General features: G+C 43.2%; 1 protein-coding gene and 1 non-coding gene across 3 annotated transcripts; both read left to right on the forward strand.

Moving 5' to 3' along the window:
• Positions 1-8,038: 8,038 nt before the first annotated feature.
• Slc25a3 (solute carrier family 25 member 3) lies at positions 8,039-15,684 on the forward strand. 2 transcript variants are annotated; one of them, XM_021204907.1, is made up of 8 exons: positions 8,039-8,142; positions 8,364-8,512; positions 10,002-10,123; positions 12,747-12,926; positions 13,535-13,716; positions 14,198-14,370; positions 15,154-15,264; positions 15,351-15,684. In XM_021204907.1, the coding sequence occupies exons 2-8, from the start codon at positions 8,368-8,370 to the stop codon at positions 15,509-15,511; spliced, it is 1,074 nt and encodes a 357-aa protein (XP_021060566.1). In that variant the 5' UTR covers positions 8,039-8,142; positions 8,364-8,367; the 3' UTR covers positions 15,512-15,684. The 2 variants fall into 2 exon arrangements, with proteins under 2 accessions (XP_021060566.1, XP_029398277.1); XM_029542417.1 differs by lacking the exon at positions 10,002-10,123 and adding an exon at positions 9,714-9,838 and having other exon boundaries at positions 8,044-8,142.
• LOC115064747 lies at positions 13,880-14,125 on the forward strand. The gene has a single exon (XR_003844571.1). It is a non-coding gene; the product is annotated as a small nucleolar RNA SNORA53 (small nucleolar RNA).
• Positions 15,685-20,037: the final 4,353 nt, after the last annotated feature.

Here is a 20,037-nt window from a genome sequence, read left to right on the forward strand (position 1 = left end):
CCCTGGCTGTCCTGGAACTCACTTTGTAGACCAGACTGGCCTCGAACTCAGAAATCCACCTGCCTCTGCCTCCCGAGTGCTGGGATTAAAGGGAAGCCAGTCTCTTGTTTGCCTTCAGAAAGATGTAGACCACTCAGCTCTTCGTATATCATACCTACCTGGACGCTGCCATGCTCCCGCCTTGATGATAATGAACTGAGCCTCTGGACCTGTAAGCCAGCCCCAATTAGATGTTCTCCTTATAAGAGTTGCCTTGGTCATGGTGTCTGTTCACAGCAGTAAAACCCTAACTAAGATAGTAATTATAAATAATATAAATCACTTCTCAGCATCCTAGGGGCAGGAAAGCCAGAAGATTCAGTGACTGATAGAGGATGTGTTCTCTGCTTTCAAAATGGCATCTTCTGGCAGAGCTACAAAGGTAAATGGGACAAAGTAACCACCCCCAAACCCTTCTACTAACACACCTAACCTATCCATGAAGCCTGCTTGTTACAGGCATGGATCAGAGGTTAGAAGGCATGAGCTGGGATTTCCAGGTTCTTGTCCTAGAACAAAGAATTGGCCCAAAGATACGTAGATAGTGGCAGAAATACAGACCATTTATTAAGAAAGAGGCAAAAATGCTCGAGAACAGAGGTGGGTCAAACAGCTAGGATGTTTAGAAGCACTTTAAGCACAATAGCTGTGAAATGCTTTGTATGAGGATCTCCATTGCCGTGAAGAGGCACCACGCTATGGCAACCCTTATAAAGGAAAACATTTCATTGGGGCTGGCTAACAGTTCAGAGTTTTCGTCCAGTGTTGTCATGGAGGGAAGCATGACAGCGTGCAGCCAGACATGGTGCTGGAGAAGGAGCTGAGAGTTCTAGGCATTGATGGGCAGGCAGCTGCAGGAGACTGTGTCTTACATTGGGTGTAGCTTGAGTGGAGGAGACTTCAAAGCCTGTCCCCATAGTAACACATTTTTCCAACAAGGCCACATCCATTCCAGCAAGGCCATACCTCCTAATAGCGCAACTACCTATGGGCCAAGCATTCAAACACACGAGTCTATGGGAGCCATTCCTATTCAAACCACCACACCCTTTATGGGTCACGTGCAAGTCCCAGCCTTCGAATTTGGATATTGTAGCCTTTCTTGCTTTTCCTCTTACATGTAGCCACAGTGAGGGCTCCAGTCTTTCTATTATTTAGCTTTTATTATATGTTTATCTTTCAGTCTTTCTCTCTCTGCCCCATTCTTCTACCACATAATCACCTCAAGGATCTTGTCTTCCTCAATCTTCTGATGCTGTGAAGAGACACCACGACCGCGGGAACCCTAATAAAACATTTAGTTAGGGCTGGCTTACAGGTTCAGGGGCTTAGTCCATTATCAGCATGGCAGGAAGCATGGCAGCATCCAGGAGACAAGGTGCTAGAGCAGGAGCTGAGAGTTATACATCAAGAGCCAAAGCCAAAAGAGAGAGAGAGCCACTGGGCCTGGCTTAAGTTTCTAAAACTCCAAAGCTCCCACTACACTTCCTCCAACAAGGCCACGCCTAATCCCTCTCTAGTACTTCTACTCCCTAATGAGCAAGCATTCAAATATAGCAGCCTATTGGGGCTATTCCTATTCAAAATGCCACAGGTTCCCCTCCTCCTCTTTAGTCACAGTCACTCTGTGTAGTCCTGGAACTCATGCTGTAGACTAGGCTAGCCTCGAACTCACGGAGATCATACAGTCTCTACCTCCAAGTGCTGTGATTAAAGGTATTCACCACCAATGCCCAGTCTAGGTCTCCATCCATTAGTAGCATTTCCTTGTGTGTGGGGGGGTATCAATTTACAACATGCAAATTTTGAAGGCAAAGATACTTCCTTAAGGAAGATCCTACTAGATACCCCAAAATTTCTGTTATAAAGTTTTTTTCTTTGTAATGGCAATTTCTTTTTCTTTCTTTCTTTCTTTCTTTTTTTTTGTTTTTTTGTTTTTTTGTTTTTTTGTTTTCTCTGTATAGCTCTGGCTGTCCTGGAACTCACTCTGAAGACCAGGCTGGCTTCGAACTCAGAAATCTCCCTGCCTCTGACTCCTGAGAGCTGGGATTAAAGGTGTGTGCCACCATGCCCAGCATAATGGTAATTTCTTGCTTTTCAGTTTGCGTGGAATCGCCTATGAGATACACTATTTTGAGAATCTTTGAGGGTGGGGCTGGAGAGATGGCTCAGCGGTTAAGAGCACTGACTGTTCTTCCCAAGGTCCTGAGTTCAAATCCCAGCAACCACATGGTGGCTCACAACCATCCNNNANAAGATCTNANNCCCTNTTCTGGNGTGTCTNAAGACAGCTACAGTGTACTTACATATAATAAATAAATAAAATAAATAAATCTTTAAAAAAAAAAAGATCTGACTCCCTATTCTGGAGTGTCTGAAGACAGCTACAGTGTACTTACATATAATAAATAATTTTTTTTTTAAAAAAGAATCTTTGAGGGTACCTCCTGGAAGGATGAACTGGATAGGGAAAACCACCCTGCAGAATAGACAGCAACTTATAGCAGGAGCTAGATAGAAAGAGGTCTGAGGGAGAGCAGTGCTGCCTTTGCCTAACCTCTGCCATTACCTGCTGGGGAGTGCACCCACTCTATTGCTGCTGCCGCCGCCATCCATCACTGACATGGTAACCTAGTTTCCTTGGGTTTGATGAATGAACAGACATTCTCCAGGAATTGTCCAGTTCCTTCAGAGCCAGACTGGGATTGTTGAGCCATCCAGTCTCAGGGCACAAACTGAGCAAGCTACTGGGACACACAGCCATTGTTGGCCTTCCCAGCCCAGGCAGTGTACGCCAATCTAAAGTCACCTTTGTAAAATGTATTTATTCTGGGCTGGAGAGATGGCTCAGTAGTTAGGAGCATCGACTGCTCTTCTAGAGGTCCGGAGTTCAATTCCCAGCAACCACATTGGTGGCTCAAAAACAGCTGTAATGGGATCTGATGCCCACTTCTGATGTGTCTGAAAACAGCTACAGTGTACTCATATGTAATAAACAAACAAACAAATAAATAAATAAATCTTAAAACAAAAAAAATCCTCCATTTAAAAAATATAATTTTTTAAAAATATATTTATTCTGTTGGTTCTGTTATAATAGATAACTAGCCTAATGCACACCTGGTGCTCCCCATATTGACCTGTATTCCTTTACTAGTTTGGCTATTCAAAGAAGAGAGGGGGAAAAAAATCCAAACATATTATCAGATGCTATCTCTGGATGGGCATCAGTTCCTTAGAGACCCACAAAGCCATGAAGGTAACCAGCTGAAAGGGAGACTTCGGAAGTCTGGAATCAGTAGTCTGTGGATGAAGTCTGTCTCGCTCCACTAACCTTGTGGTATTTCTCCAGTTCTAAAATGCACATTTGGAATGTACGAACTCAGCATTGGCACACTCGCCACACTGAGACTCTGGTCTGTGGGACAAGGAATATTATCATATGAAAGAGCCAGAGGAAGTTACTAGAAATCCTGAAATATTAAGCCAAAACAGTGCCACATTCCTGCAGATATCAAGAGATTAATGCCACGGTCAAGGACTTTTTTATTTATTTTTGAGTCAAAGTTTCTTTGTGTAGCCCTGATTGTCCTGGAACTCACTCTGTAGACCATGCTGGCTTTGAACTCAGAGATCTGCCTGTCTCTTTCTCCTGAGTGCTAGGATTGAAGATGTACACCTGGGGCTGGAGAGATGGCTCAGTGATTAAGAGCACTGACTGCTCTTCCAAAGGTCCTGAGTTCAAATCCCAGCAACCATGTGGTGGCTCACAACCATCCATAATGACATCTGATGCCCTCTCCTGGAGTGTCTGAACACAGCTACAGTGTATTTACATAAAAATAATAAATAAATCTTAAAAAAAAGAAAGAAAGAAAGAAAGATGTGCACCTGGCTAAGGACTTTTAAAAAAGGGGTTATTTATTTGTAATTTTTGCATATAGTGTTTTTTATGCATGATGTAAATACACTTTGTGCATGTTTGATGCTTACAAAGGCCAGAAGAGAGCACTAGATCCCAGGAACTGAAGTTGCCGATGGTTTTAAGACCCCATGTGGGTACTAGGAACTGAACTTGGGCCCTCTGCAAGAACGGTAATGATTTTAACCACTAAGCCATCTAATCTATCCACTTCAAGGACTTCAAAGATGCAGGGATAGCCAAGCCTGACACAGCACATGCCTTAAGTCCCAGCATTCTAGAGGCTGGGGCAGGTGAATCTCTGCGGAGGCCAGCCTGGCCTACAGAGTGAGTTTCAGGACACCCAGGGCTACATAGTAAGACCTTGTCTCAAAATACAGAGAAAAAGTACAACAAAACACTAAAGATTCAGGGTCGATGATTCCTACCATGTCCTGTTCATGACTGTGTCCTGTGGATTACTGTAAAGTTAATAGTGTGGAGTATTCTTTGGTTCCTGGTTTGCAGATATTAAAATGGTGAATGCCTTTTCCTTCTTCCTGCTAGGAAGGACCTTTAAAAACCCTGTACTTTCACCCTGTAGAGCTAGCTACGTTTTATCACCATCTCTCCTCAGAGCTAATCACTCTCCAGCTCTGTAGCATCGTCCTCAATGACCTTGACTACTTTACTTCCTCCCTATGGTGACTTATTCCTGTGCAATAAGTGTGTGTGCGTGTGCGTGTGCATGCGTGTGCGTGCATGTGTGTGTGTGTGTGTGTGTGTGTGTGTAGAAGTCAGAGGACAACTCTGTAGACTTGGTTTTTTTTCCTTCCATCTTTATATGCGTTGTGGGAGTTGAACTTGGGCCTTCCAGCTTGCACAGTAAGCACCTTTACCTGCTGAGCTATCAAACCGGCCCTGTGACTTCTCGGCTCTTTAGTAGAGCTGCAACTATATTTCCCAGATTTCCTTTCCCTATGTGGTTCTGATTTGAGGTTAATTATAAGAAAATCCTGTATAACGCTTGGGAAGCAGGAGGGAAACAGCAGCCTTTACCACGTGAAGGTCACCTTGTTGACAGAACAGATCATCACACAGCTCTCTCAGCTAGCCCTGGATCTCATCCACCAGGGTCGGGGCCAGACGCATATGTATCGACAAGGTGAAGGGCACCAGCTTTATCTAACTGTGACAGTGTTATCTGGCGTGGGGACAAGCGGGTAGAGGTAGGAGTAGATTAGAAAGTAGTTACTATATACTAGGGATCACATTGTAAATCTTCAAGGCTTGCTTGTCTACAGGAGCTCAAACTATGTGGATGAGGCCAGCAAGTGAGGGCTTAAGACAAAGAGGTGTTTGGGTACTTACTTATCTGTCATTGCTTTGCTTCCTATATTCTCTATTGATGAACACTTCCTGAGACTTTTGCCAGTCTGGAAGGAAAGAGTGTCACAGGGCTGGAGAGGACTGGACAAGGTTGCTAGGAGACAGCAGGGACTCTGTGACCTTCCTTTGGCCAGTGGAAGTTGCTTGTCTGTTAATTAACTCCATCTTGCTGGAAAGCCAGCTCTCAACATACGCTAAGTCCCACTTGTGTGTCAGGATTTCGGTCAGGTTGCTGACACATCTGCGGAGAGCCGGACACCACACATCTGTTTAATGGTAGAACTTGATTGGCGAGCAGTCCACCACTCATGAAGAAATAAGTTCTTTCAATGTTCCTTTTGAGACCTTTTTAATAAGTAAATGAAAATTTCATCTGTCTTTTCTTTTCTTTTCTTTTCTTTCTTTCTTTCTTTTTTTTTTTTTTCGAGACAGGTTCTCCGTATAGCCCTGGCTGTCCTGGAACTCACTTTGTAGACCAGGCTGGCCTCGAACTCAGAAATCCGCCTGCCTCTGCCTCCCGAGTGCTGGGATTAAAGGCGTGCGCCACCACGCCCGGCTCATCTGTGTTTTCTTATGTGTATCTTCCTCATACTTGAAATTTTTGTATGTGTGGTTGGGCCTTATTTATAAGGACCAACTTTCCCTTAACATATACCCACCTATAATAGCTAGGTGTTAGCATGGTATATGGAGAAGTTTAGGAGGTTGTTAAAAATGACTCAGCAAGTGAAGGTATTTGCCACCAAGCAATGCATACTGAAGTTTTATCCCCAGGATCCATATGGTAGAGGGAGGAATTCAACTGGAAGTTGTTTTTTAACCTCTATATGTATATAAGTGTGTGTATGTATGTGTGTGTGTGTGTGTATTCACGCACAAACACAATAATAATAAATAATACTTTGAGAAATGAGTTTTAATATTTTGCCTAGATAGTACTTTAAAAACGTATCTTAGTTTATTATTGTGTGTGGGGGGGTAGGTGTATGTGAACCATGGCATACACGTAGAGATCAGAGGATGACGACTTTTGGGACTCTGTGGGTCTGGGGAGTCCAGTTTGGCTTCTTAGGCTTGATGCAGGCACCTTTCTCTGAGTTATCTAGATGCTCACATCCTTTTCCTATTGTGGTGCTGGGACTGGAACTCACAGCCCCTTGTATCACCAGGCTATGTCTCCAGCCCTGGTTTGAATGAGAAATGCTCCTGTAGTTAGTCCCTGGTACTTGGTCCCTTGGTAGCACCCTTTGGGGAGGTTTCTGGCATAATGCAGGAAGCATTATGTACCTGGGGCCCTACTGGCATGTCTGCTGTGTGCTGTCATGGTTCCCCACTGTGATAGACTCATCCCTCTGGAGGTGTAAGCCAAAATGATGTTTTATTATAGCAGCAGAAATATGACTAATTTAAACCTCTTTTTATGAAAAATGTTTTATAAATTTCATCTTTAAAGTTTTTTTTTTTTTAAAATGGTGGTGGTGGTGTGTGTGTGTGTGTGTATGTGTACTTGAGTGCAGGTGCCTACGGAGGCCAGAAGATGGTGTCAGATCCCCTAGAGGTAGAATCACAGGCTGTCGGCTGTCGAGTGCTGTTCAAGGTGGGTACTAGGAATCAAGTGCCAGACCTCTGAAAGATGTTTTAACATTTTTTTACATCTTGTTTTGTAAAATTTTTTTTTTTTTTTTTACATCTTCTTGATGTTTCATAAACTCTGAAAGTATTTCTTCCATCCGGGACCAAATACATAATTCGAAGGACCTAGGGCAAAACGAAAGAAAATGCCTTTTGTTTGTAAATGTTAAGAATTTTTAAAGGACACAGCAGAGCACTGAATGCAGAGGTAGACCTAGTGTCACTACAGTAGTCAGTACAGGAGCCAGCTCTAGTGGTGTCTTGGGTTAGATAAAAAGGATTAATAAAGATGAGGTAACTGTCCTAGGAAAATGTCAAACGCAAGAATTACAACAGGTTTGATTCCTTCTAAACTCTCCCTCGTGGAACTTGGCCCCCGCTTGTTGACATAAGACTGACGATGATCTTGTAAATGTCTGAAGCACACACAGTCCTGTCTTACACACTCACAGTCCATCGGTTACTTTCATGTCAGCGCATGCCTGTGCCTCCAGGAACGAGACTGACTGTTTTCAGGGGCCATGGACGTTACTGAGAAGCAGAAGCAGTTTTATGTATTGTATGAGTTCTTCCTGTATATCCTTTCCACCAGAACTTGGTGGAAAATTTAGACATGCCTATGTCAAAAGTCAGTGTGATGGAATTTTTTTTTTTTCTGAAAAGTCCGATGATGGCAGGAATTCAGATCAAAGATCTTGTAGTGGTATCCTAGCTTCAATACCTGAATAACGTATCACTTAAGCATTCACGTCTTAAAAAGTTAATGCCCGCAATCACTTAAAGACATGTAAAAATTCCTGGCGCCAAGGAGAAAACACTGGAAGGTGAAGGGACAGAGTGGGTAGGTCACCTGCCCGTCCAAGGCCAAGACTATACTTAAAAAAAAAAAAAAAAAAAAAAAAGGGTTCTGGATGTGCGCCTGCGCAGTAGGAATCCTCCTGCGCACTAGCAGGGCCGGAAGGGCTGGGGTTGGACGGGGGCGGGGATAGGGTTGCTAGGAGGACGCGCTGACGTCCAGGCTCTGCGCTCCTCTCCGCAAATGAGCGGCGCGTGGCGCGGTGACGCTCCGCGTGCGTCACGGTGACGTTCCGCGAAGGGCACGGATCTTCGGGCGGGGAGGACATTCGGCCTCTGTGAGCCGCAACCTTGCCCAGCGAGCGGTTGGGTGTTCGCCATCTTAGGCAAGTGAGCTTGGCCGGGCCTCACCGCGGAGGGTGCGGGGCGCGGAGCCTTGAGTCCCCTGTGGCCGCCGCCTTGGCCGTGGGCCCCGGCCGCGCTCGGCGTCCCTGGGGAAGAAGCTGTGACCTCCTCAAGGGCGCAGAGCCGGGCAGGTCTCGCGGGGCTCCTGTGACATTGCCCGGCGCCGGGTCTCTCTCACCTCCGCCCTCTGTGTCCCCCGCAGGAGGATGTTCTCGTCCGTAGCGCACCTGGCGCGGGCGAACCCCTTCAACGCGCCACACCTGCAGCTGGTGCACGATGGCCTGTCGGGTCCCCGTAGTCCCCCGGGTCCGCCCCGGCGTTCCCGCCACCTGGCCGCCGCCGCCGTGGAAGGTGAGGTCGCACCCTGCCCTGTGCGAGCGTTGGTTCCATGCTGCCCCCTGCTCTGCCTCCCGAGACCTGGGCAGGAGCTGGAGGTCGGGGAAGGACGCTCCAGCCCTGGACCCGAGGACCGGTCTCTAGCTGACCCTGGCTGGCATGGCAGCTCTGACGCCCTAGGCCGCTGTCGGATCCTTGGCCCTTCCTCAAGGGCGTGGAAGGGCCCAGGCCCAGCGCCATTCAGTGACCTCCATGTCCCCAAGAGAGTAGAAGTAGAGGCAGAGAGGTGGTAACCAACTTCTTTAACCCCGTGAGCCCGCTTAGTCAGCCAAGTTTACTGGGTAAAGTCTCTTTTTTTAACCACTAGCCAGACACAGTTGCAACTCCATATTTAAAATACCTGAAAACTCTCCTTTGATCTCCTTTCCCGAGTTTTATCATCTTTTCATTTGATTGTGTATGAGGTGATGGGGCTGGGGGTCTCTTGGTGCTACTGGTTGGTGGAGGAGGTGACTTGCAGGTTATATGAGGCGTGCATTCCTTTGAGTTTGGGATTCAAGGTGGGTGACTCAATAACTATGTTTTCAGTCCCAGTGGAACGTTAGTACAAGAGAAACCCGAAAGCTGAATTCTAGGCTTCTAGAGAGACATTACCTACGTTGTGCCTGTAAAACAGAAATCCCCACCCACACTCCAGTCATTCATGTGCTTCATGCCGTCTTAAACGTGATTGGAAAACTCCTTTTCACGATCTCCTATCGTTTTCCTCTGATTTCAAAAGCTAAAGCAAATGTTTGTATGTTTTTGACTGCAGGAACTAGGTATGGCTCAGTTCATAAGTGGGTAGTTGGTTAATAGCTGGAGTAAACGTTTAAGTTAGCAAGCTTTGCACGTGTTAAGTGCTCTTTTTGATTTTTGGGCTGTCCTTGGAGGGTGCTCTTAGTAACTGCCTTTAGTTGAAGTTACCAATGCAGGAAGTTTAAGAAAATAGTATCTCAAAGATACACATCCTAATAATCTTAGTGATCTGATTTGACAGTGACTTTCATGTCATTTACATTATATGAGAACTGATCTTTCTACCTAGTTGTGGCTGGTGGCTAAAGCTGCATACTAGTGGTAGTACTATACCAAAAGGAAATAGAGGTTTTTTTTCTTCCCCTAGTCTTCCTTAGTCTCTGAAGAAATAATTGATCTTTCTTCTTAAATCAAACAGAGCAGTATAGCTGTGAATATGGATCTGGCCGATTCTTTCTCCTCTGTGGCCTCGGAGGAATTATTAGCTGTGGCACAACACATACAGCATTGGTTCCTCTAGATCTCATTAAATGCAGAATGCAGGTTTGTGTTGCATGCTGGACTAAAATGTTCTGTTGAAACATGAGTTGTAAGATATAGACTGCTACTAACAAGCTGTGTGGAAACCTAATTACCCAGGAGGTAAGTTGATGCGCACTAATATGAGTCCATATTAAAATGCATGGTGTGTCTTGTCTTATTACAGAATACAGTTGTGAATTTGGCTCCATGAAGTATTATGCACTGTGTGGCTTTGGTGGGGTCTTAAGTTGTGGGCTGACACACACTGCTGTTGTTCCCCTGGACTTAGTAAAATGCCGCATGCAGGTTTGTATTGCCATGAGTGGTTTTTATTTATATTTTTTTTACTATTTGCTATGTTAACATTTTTATTATATAAGTAATATATATTATATGGGTGGGTGGGTGTGGAAATTAATAGACCACTTTTGGGAGTTAATTCTTTACTTAAACCATAGGGAACGCAGCATAGCACTCAGGTTGGCAGGCTTGACAGGCAATGCCTGATACTGACCCGATGTGTCTTGTGTATGTGACTTAACTTTACTAATAAAAAGTTGTTTTAAACTAAGTACAATTATATTACTTCTTTTCCCTTTGCTCCCAACAACCCCTCCCATACCTCTACCTCCCACCCTCTCAAATTGATGGCCTCATTTCTTATTATTGTTACATATGAATTATGCTGGAATCAAGGTCGTAAGTATGTGTGCTAGGAGTGCCCTCTACCACTGAGCTACATTTCTAGCTTTGTTTACTTTTAAAAAGATTTCTACTTCATGTGTAAGGATGCTTTGCCTGCATGTATGTTTGTGCACCACATGCCTGGTGTCCAAAGAAGAGGGCATCTGCTTCCCTAGAAACCGAGTTATAGATGATTGTGAACCACTATATGGGTGCTGGGAATCGAACCCAGAACCTCTGGAAGAGCAGCTACTGCTTTTAACTGCTGAGCCATCTCTTCTGCTCCAATTCTGAGCTTTTTAAAGCTCATCACAAATGAGAAATGGAGACATCCCAACTGCTACAGGATTCAGCAGGAAACAGCCTCAGTTCCATTTATTTATTTATTTATTTATTTATATTGCTATTTTGCTTTTTACATAAGTATGTGGGTACCCAGGGAGGGTGTCAGATCTTCAGGTCTCCTGGAGTTGGAGTTACAAGTGCTATGGGCTGTACAGCCTGGGTGTTGGGAACTGAACTCCTCTGGAAGAGAAATATGTACTTTTACCACTGAGCTCTCTCCAGCTTTCTTTTAATGCATCTCTCACATGTGTAGGTAGATTAATTGTGAATCTTGACTGCTGGTGTTCAGTTCTGGCCGGAGGTCTTTTTCAAAGCCTATTAATTCAAGACCCCAAGTAGTAGTCACTGTATAAGTATTTTTTGTATTAAAGTGGTCAGTCAGTCTTTTGTGTTATCTCATGTGAAGTAACTTCCTGTCCCTAAATATTGAGGCAAAGAACATATTTATTTCTCAGAAAAGTTCTTATTGTCTTTATAGGGAAAGTGAGCACTGCCTCTTCTGTGTTTTTATAATTTGAATATCATAATTATTGAAAGAAAAGTAATGAAACATTAAAAATTTATTTGTCCCAAACAGGATTAGAAGTCTCCTTACCTAAAAGAGAAAGGAAGGTGAAATATTAGGAGGGAGAGAGGAAGGTGATGTATACCAGCCCGTCTATTCTAGTACCGGCAGAGAGTGAGATAAGCTCCCTTACCCACATTGTTGTTAAACAAATAGATACCAAGTGTAAGTCCTGAAACATGCGTGTCTTTTGGAGTAAATTTAACTTCTGAAGTAAAAGTGATTATTCTGTACCTCAGAAGAGATGCTGTACCTCTTACAGTTGTGTTTAGTGGGTTATCTAATGTTCACAGTGGTTCGTAGTGCAGTATTGTCTACTTAAAGGACTCCAGGATGAGGAATACATACTTACATCTTTTTCGAGACAGGGTTTCTCTGTGTAGCCCTGGCTGTCCTGGAACTCACTATTTAGACCAGGCTGGCCTCGAACTCAGAAATCCACCTGCCTCTGCCTCCCAAGTGAATGAATTAAAGTCGTGTGCCACCACGCCTGGCACATACTTATATTTTAAGAACAATTTTCTTTTTTGTTTTTGGAATTATAGAGTTTTGACTGTCTAAGAATTAATATAAGTTAAAGGAAGTTAGACCTTGATATAACAACAGTCCTAAGTAGAGCCTTGGAGTGATGGCTCATGCCTGTACTCTAGCATCTGGGAGGCAGAGGCAGGAAGATCATCACTATGAGTTTGAGACTAGCCTGGAATAGAGACCCTTTTCTTTTTTTTTTTTTTTTTGGTTTTTTGAGGCAGGGTTTCTCTGTATAGCCCTGGCTGTCCTGGAACTCACTTTGTAGACCAGGCTGGCCTCGAATTCAGAAATCTGCCTGCCTCTGGTGGGATTAAAGGCGTGCACCACCACACCCGGCTGAGACCCTGTTTTAATCACCTAAATCCTCCCAGCCTGGCTGGGAAGATTGTTCAGTCAAGAGTGTTCTGTGAGCCTGAAGAACTTAGGTGATAGCCTCAAGCACCTGTGTAAAAGCTAGTCTGGGAGAGACAGGTACAGTGGTAGAAGCGATTCCAAAGCAAAGGGCGGTTCCCAACATTGACCTCTGGCCTCCACGTACATGCACACAGAAGCATATATACATGAATATACCACACAAAAGTTTTAAAAACATAGGTGTTTAGCTTATATTAAACTAAGAACTTGCATATAACTTTTTTATAAATTTTAAAACAAAGCACAGTAGTAGAATAAAGTGTGAAAAGTGTTAGATATTCTTAAATCTTAATTTATAAAACTCATTGTAAATAACTTGGTAAATTAAAAAACCACACAGCTAAATTAACATAACAATTTCTTTTATATTGACATTTTCCCATTTTAAAGGTGGACCCTCAGAAGTACAAAGGCATATTTAATGGATTCTCCATTACACTGAAAGAAGATGGCGTTCGTGGTTTGGCTAAAGGATGGGCCCCAACTTTGATTGGCTATTCCATGCAAGGGCTCTGCAAATTCGGCTTTTATGAAGTCTTCAAAGCCTTATACAGCAACATACTTGGTGAGGTATGTGATTTTACTTTGATATTAAGTGTTCCAAGTGTTTGAGAAAGGATGTTGTGCTTTTTGTTGGGCTTATCTTGTTTTATGGCAGAAGAAATGGCCCTAGAAAGAATTCATAAGGCATATCTAGCAATAGCAGAGACAGGCTGAAAAGCAGAGTGTATTTTCTAAGCTTCTAGCTTCTCTTAATGTACTGTGTTAAATTTCTAAGTATGGTTGGTGTGTGCTAGTGTAAGAGAAGAGTCTGGGGTTTCTTTTGTGTAGTATAGGATTACTGTATGTGTCCCATGTATGTTCAGAGTATACCTTGTATTAATTATGAGGTTGAGAGAATATAAACTCATTCTGATACAGTGTATATTATGGACTGTGTAATAAGAGTAGTTCAGACAAGTCAGGCAGGGTATAATGTACATCTGTTTCCTAGCATTTAGGTATATTGTAATTTTTGAAGCCAGATTGTCCCATACAACAAGGCTAAACTAGGATCTTAAACCAAAAAGGGGGAGAGGAGTATTTTTAGAGTCTCTGAAGCCACATTGTCATAGAAAGTTAGATTGAAATGGCCAGTGAGGCAGCAGTTTATATCTGTTCTGTATATTGACTTTTAGGAGAACACCTACCTGTGGCGCACATCACTATATTTAGCTGCTTCTGCCAGTGCTGAATTCTTTGCTGACATTGCCCTGGCTCCTATGGAAGCTGCTAAAGTTCGAATTCAAACCCAGCCTGGTTATGCCAACACGTTGAGGGAAGCTGTTCCCAAGATGTATAAAGAGGAAGGCTTAAATGCGTAAGTGCGCATTCTCCTAAAACTAGTCACTGGGGAGAACCTAAAATCAAGTCCTTTTGTCTGTCTGAAAATGACTTGATACTTGTCTAAGTATCTATTGACTCAGGGGGATGGGGCTTGTTAGGACATTTCTGATACACACAGTTTGCATGTTTCAGATGCCAACATGCTTCCTTAGATCCACCTTTGTGGATGAACCTTGGACTGAGTTCTACCTGTAAACTTCTTGTTTCTGGTAGTTCCAGTCCAAGAAACATCCAGCAACTTTGTTGGTTGTACAGTCAAAGGTGCTTGAGTCATTGGCATGTGAGACTAATATACCTGCATGTTAGTCTTCTGGTTCTGATGGAAGTGACATGCGTTACGCTGTCATGTGTTACTGTCAGGACTCGACTGGTGTGCGGACACTTCTGTGGATGGTCAAAGAAAATCTGCTAAGTTAACTTAGGCACCTATTTAAATTAGTGTGTTAATTTCCTAGGTTCTACAAGGGCGTTGCTCCTCTATGGATGAGGCAGATCCCATACACCATGATGAAGTTCGCCTGCTTTGAACGTACTGTTGAAGCTCTGTACAAATTTGTGGTTCCTAAGCCCCGAAGTGAATGTACAAAGGCAGAGCAGCTGGTTGTGACATTTGTGGCAGGTTACATAGGTATGACCTGTCTGTCTGTCTGTGTATATATCTACCTTCAGGGTCTCACTTTATAACCCTGGCTGTCTTAGAACTCACTGTGTAGGCCAGGATCCATTTGCCTCTGTCTCCCAAGTTACGGGATTGGAGGTGTGCATCACTCACTACAACCTGGCTGGTGTGAATTATGTAGAATTATTAGTCATGAGATTCTATCGCTTCCATCCTTGTCCCTCTGAAGGGAACTTCCAAAGCTTAGGAAGCGCTTATATCTGCCTGCTGTTATGTTCTGCCAGATCCTAAATACTCTTATTTCCCAAAAATCTTTTTCTATAGTTACCATTTTTTTTTAAAGATTTATTTATTATTATATGTAAGTACACTATAGCTTTCCTCAGACACCAGAAGAGGACGTCAGATCTCATTACGGATGGTTGTGAGCCACCATGTGGTTGCTGGGATTTGAACTCAGAACCGTTCAGAAGAACAGTCGGTGCTCTTAACCATTGAGCCATCTCTCCAGCCCTATAGTTACTATTATTATTATACATGTTCTGTCATGCTTGAAAATGCATCTGTGACTCCACTTCCAGGAGATTCGGCACCCTTTTCTGATCTTCGTGGGCATGCAAGGCATGCATGTGGTACACATACATGCATATAAAGAGAGTGAATCTAAATGTAAATGTTTTAGATAATAAACTAAAGCCTATAGTCCTAACCCTTGGGAGGCTGAGGGAGGAATTTTACTTTGAGGTATCTTGATTTTTTTTTTTTTTTCCTTTTTCCTTCCCTTTCCCCCAGCTGGAGTCTTCTGTGCGATCGTCTCCCACCCTGCTGACTCTGTGGTCTCTGTGCTGAATAAAGAGAAAGGCAGCACTGCCTCTCAGGTCCTGCAGAGGCTTGGCTTTAGAGGTAAGTTAGGCTCTCCTGAGAAGTGCCACCTCAGTGTGTGGGTAGGTAGGTGGCGCTCGTGTACTCACGTTTCCTCTCTGAACCAGGTGTGTGGAAGGGGCTCTTTGCCCGAATCATCATGATTGGCACTCTGACTGCACTACAGTGGTTCATCTATGACTCTGTGAAGGTCTACTTCAGGCTCCCTCGCCCTCCTCCACCTGAGATGCCAGAGTCTCTGAAGAAGAAGCTTGGGTTAACTGAGTAGATACATCAAAGTAACCTGGACTGAATCTGCTTGTTGATCAGTGTTGAAAGTGCAAAGGAACTTTTATATATTTGACAGTGTAGGAAATGTCTCTTCCTGATATAATTACTGTAGTACCCTTGCTTAAAGCAAGAGTTTCAAACTTACTGCTAAATAAACCCATCTATTCCTGATGTCTATGAGTTTGTTATTTTAAAAACTAGTATTGAAGCTGTGCGTGGTGGCTCACACCTTTAATCCCAGAAGAGGCAGGCAGATTTTTGAGTTCTAGGCCAGCCTGGTCTACAAAGTGAGTTCCAGGACAGCCAGGGATATACAGAGAAACCCTGTCTTGAAAAACCAACCAAAAAAAAGCTGGGTGTGGTGGCACACGCCTGTAATCCCAGGACTCGGGAGGCAGAGGCAGGCAGATTTCTGAGTTCGAGGCCAGCCTGGTCTACATAGTGAGTTCCAGGACAGCCAGGGATATACAGAGAAACCCTGTCTCAAAAAAAAAAAAAAAACAACCCCAAAAAACTAGTATTGAAAAAAGATTTAGCCCTAAAATAGAATTAAGGTATTCCCCTCAGGGAAAAAGTGTAAACTAAACCATTGGTGCTATTCCTAAATTGTCCCCTCACTTAAACTCCTGTGTTGGGCTGGTGAGATGGCTCAGCGAGTAGGAGCACCCAACTGCTCTTCAGAAGGTCCTGAGTTCAAATCCCAGCAACCACATGGTGGCTCACAACCATCTGTAACAAGATCTGACGCCCCCTTATGGAGTGTCTGAAGACAGCTACAGTGTACTTACATAAATAAATCTTTTTTAAAAAAAAGAGAAACTCCTGTGTTTAGGAAATAGTCTTGGGTTTTCAAAAACATGGTTTATTAAATATGGATAAACACTGAATTGTTTTTATTTTTTTATTTTTATTTTTATTTTTTTTTTAAAAGGTTTATTTATTATATGTAATTACACTGTAGCTGTCTTCAGACACTGGAGAAGAGGGTGTCAGATCTTGTTACGGATGGTTATGAGCCACCATGTGGTTGCTGGGATTTGAACTCCAGACCTTCGGAAGAGCAGTCGGGTGCTCTTACCCACTGAGCCATCTCACCAGCCCTGTTTTTATTTTTTGACAAGCTAATTTTAGTATAGCAAATTTTGTCTCATGTTACTTCTTACTGCTAATTCTGTGTTTGTAAAAGGGCACCCAGATTAGACTCATTCTTAAACTTGATAGTTAAGGACCAAAGCAGGATCTCTAAAAAGACTAAGGTGACCTGCTTTTCACACAACCAGACTGAATGGAATGTCAGCAGTTTGCAGTTTGATTTTTTTTTTTTTTTTTTTTTTTTTTTCTAATGGGAAAGGCTGCTAGACAACTGAGCGAAGCTGGAGATGCAGCTTCATGCATACTCCTGAGGTTTAGTTGGAGGGTTTAGTCCAGCTTTTAAAGCTGCACTGATGTTCAGGTTCCTGCTTGTTTTATTCAGAAATACAAAGGCCCAGTTTATGTTCTGATTTTTGCCTTGAAGTTCTTATTTGGAGAGAGCTAACAATTTCTACATAAGGTATACATATAGTGTGTGTGTGTGTGTATGGGGGGGGTCGGGTAATCCAAGAATTCTTGTTATTTTAAGGGTCTCCCTTTTGTGTCCTTGGCTGCTGGTCTGGAACTTAACACAGTAAGGCCAGTCAGGTGATCCTCTTGCCTCAACTTTCTGGGATTATAGATAAGAGCCACTACAGCTTGTTTCTGCAAGGATTCCAATAGAAATGCTTTCTTTTACTACCAATCTGTTTTCTAAGAACATTGAACTAAATTTCTTTTTTCTTTTTTTCTTTTTTTTTTTTGTTTGTTTTTGATTTTTCGAGACAGGGTTTCTCTGTATAGCCCTTAATCTATTCATTTCCCTGGGCTAGAAAGGTTCCCTTCTGGCATATTAGCATATTATTCTGCATGGTGGTTCCAGGGCAGTTGGGTCTTGTAGCTTTTAAGGCTTCCAGTAAAAGCCAGGCTGAAGTTGATTTAAGACTTTCAGAGTCTTCTAGAAAACTTCTGCCGGACAGTGGTGGCGCACGCACGCCTTTAATCCCAGCACTCGGGAGGCAGAGGCAGGTAGGTCTGAGTCTGAGGCTACTCTGGTCTGCAGAGCAAGTTCCAGGGCAGCCAGAGCGACAAAGTGAACCCCTGTCCCTGGGAAGACCCAGCCCCCAAAATTCAATGGGTATATGCCTGTAACCCCAGTACTTAAGAGATAGGGGTATGAGGATTGCTAGTTTGAGAACTTCTGGTTTCAGATGTACCAGTAACTAAATGCACTAATAAGTATTCAAGTCTACATGTTGAATGTTTTGTTTGTTCTTTTTAACATTTTATTTACTCACATGTCTAATGTAGACAATGTGAATAGGATATCCATGAGAGGAGAGCATGAGATTGGCAGTTGAGTTGGGTTCTGTTGGAATTGAAAGACAAGTGACAAATTTCCAGACACTTCACATATAGTCATGTCTAAGTGATTAAATCTCAAAGGCAGATTTCTATAGGTTGCCTGCTCTGTGTGACTGGTGCACCCTAATCAAAGTGATTAAATAAGTGGCTTTGTGAGTAAATTAAAAACTTCAAGAAATGTTTTGGTCATATTTTAACTGGGCTTATTAACATTCCTGTGGGGGCTGGCAAGATGGCTCAGAGGGTAAGAACACTGACTGCTCTTCCGAAGGTCCTGAGTTCAAATCCCACCAACCACATGATGGCTCACAATCACCCGCAATGAGATCTGATGCCCTCTCTGGGGTGTCTGAAGTCAGCTACAGTGTACTTATGTATAATAAATAGATAAAAAATCTTTAAAAAAAAAAACAAAAAAAAATTCCTGTGATACTACAGGACGGTCCAAAATCTGATTTAAGTCAGTCTTGCTGTTAGCTTGGGAGTTACGCAATACTTCCTTAGCATATCACTATGGATACAAATACCATGTCAAGATGTGTCACAGTAATGTTTTCTCTGTGACACAGAATCATTCATTTGACCAAAATCAAACATAACATTTAGGTTGCAGTCTGTAGAGAAAAAGGAAGAAGGGCTGAAGTGATGGCTCAGAGGTTAAGAGCACTGAGGAACCTGGGTTCAGTTCCCAGCTCCCTTATGTTCAGGCAGAATACCCATATACATAAAATTAAAAATTATGCCTTGGTGGTTAAGAGCACTTGCCCTTGCAGAGGCCTCTGATTTGATTCCCAGCACCCACATGGCAGCTCACAACCATTCATAATTCTAGTTGCAGGAAATTCAGTTCCCTCTTCTGACCTCTGAGGACAGTAGACATGCATGAAATCAAAACACATATAAATCTTTTTAACCCATTTTCCCTTTTTATTGAAAATAGATTCTTATGCAGTATATCCTGATTAGAGTTTCCCCCTCCCTACCCCCAATTCGCTGGACTTCCCCTCCCATCCTGATCCACTTCATTAGAAAAGACCAGTCTAAGAGATCACAACTATCTTAGTGTTCTGTTGCTGTGAAGAGACACCATGACCACAGGAATAAAAGAAAAACATTTGGGGCTGGTGAGATGACTCAGTGGGTAAGAACTTTTCCAAATCTTTGGACGGGAGTGAGCAGGGACTGAATGAGCGGAGTTGACCAGAGTAAGCAGGGTGGACCGGAGCGAGCCGAGGTCCTAAAATTCCCAACAACTACATGAAGGCTCACAACCAGTGAGTACAGCTACAGTGTACTCACATTAAATAAATAAATAAATAAATAAACAATAAATTTTTTTAATTAGATGCTTTTTTCATTTACATTTCAGGTGCTATCCCCTTCCCTAGTTTCCTCTCCGAAGATCCCCTATACTCCCTCCTCCCCCTGCTCCCCAATTCACCCATTCCCACTTCCTGGCCCTGGCATTCCCCTGTACTGGGGCATAGAATTTTCGCAACACCAATGGCCTCTCCTCCCATTGATGGCTGAATTAGGCCGCCATCTGCTGCATATGCAGCTAGAGACACGAGCTCTGGGGTTAGTTCATTTTGTTGTTCCTCCTATAGAGTTGCAGTCTCCTTCAGCTCCTTGGGTACTTTCTCTAGCCCCTTCACTGGAAAACCTGTATTCTATCCAATAGATGACTATGAGCATCCACTTCTGTATTTGCCAGGCACTGGCATAGCCTCACAGGAGACTGCTATATCAGGGTCCTGTCAGCAAAATCATAGTACTACTGGAAGACCCAGCAATATCCTGGGCATATACCCAGATGTTCCAACTTGTAATAAGGACACATGCTCCACTATGTTCATAGTATAATATCCAAAATAAGTTCAAGACCACCTAGCCCCTTCCCCTCTAAAGGGACTTTCAGAAACATAGCAGTCGGAATGACTGAGTCTATAGCTGCCAAAACAAAAATGAGCTGTTCTCAGAAAAATAACCATAACAAGACAGCAGTTCCCAGAGAATTCCCCCTACCCCGCCCCACACTGAATTCTGAGAAAGACCACAAACCACCCTGACTTTGCTAGAATTCCCTGT

Source organism: Mus pahari, chromosome 9 (genome assembly GCF_900095145.1).
Source record: "Mus pahari chromosome 9, PAHARI_EIJ_v1.1, whole genome shotgun sequence".
In the NCBI taxonomy this organism is placed as follows: domain Eukaryota; kingdom Metazoa; phylum Chordata; class Mammalia; order Rodentia; family Muridae; genus Mus; species Mus pahari.

Bases quoted from the DNA above. Each gene is read 5' to 3' on its own strand.
- Slc25a3 (XM_029542417.1), top strand. From the start codon at position 8,368: ATGTTCTCGTCCGTAGCGCACCTGGCGCGGGCGAACCCCTTCAACGCG. The intron at 12,927-13,534 runs GTATGTGATTTT...ATTGACTTTTAG, and splicing joins ACAGCAACATACTTGGTGAG to GAGAACACCTACCTGTGGCG. The intron at 13,717-14,197 runs GTAAGTGCGCAT...TTAATTTCCTAG, and splicing joins AAAGAGGAAGGCTTAAATGC to GTTCTACAAGGGCGTTGCTC.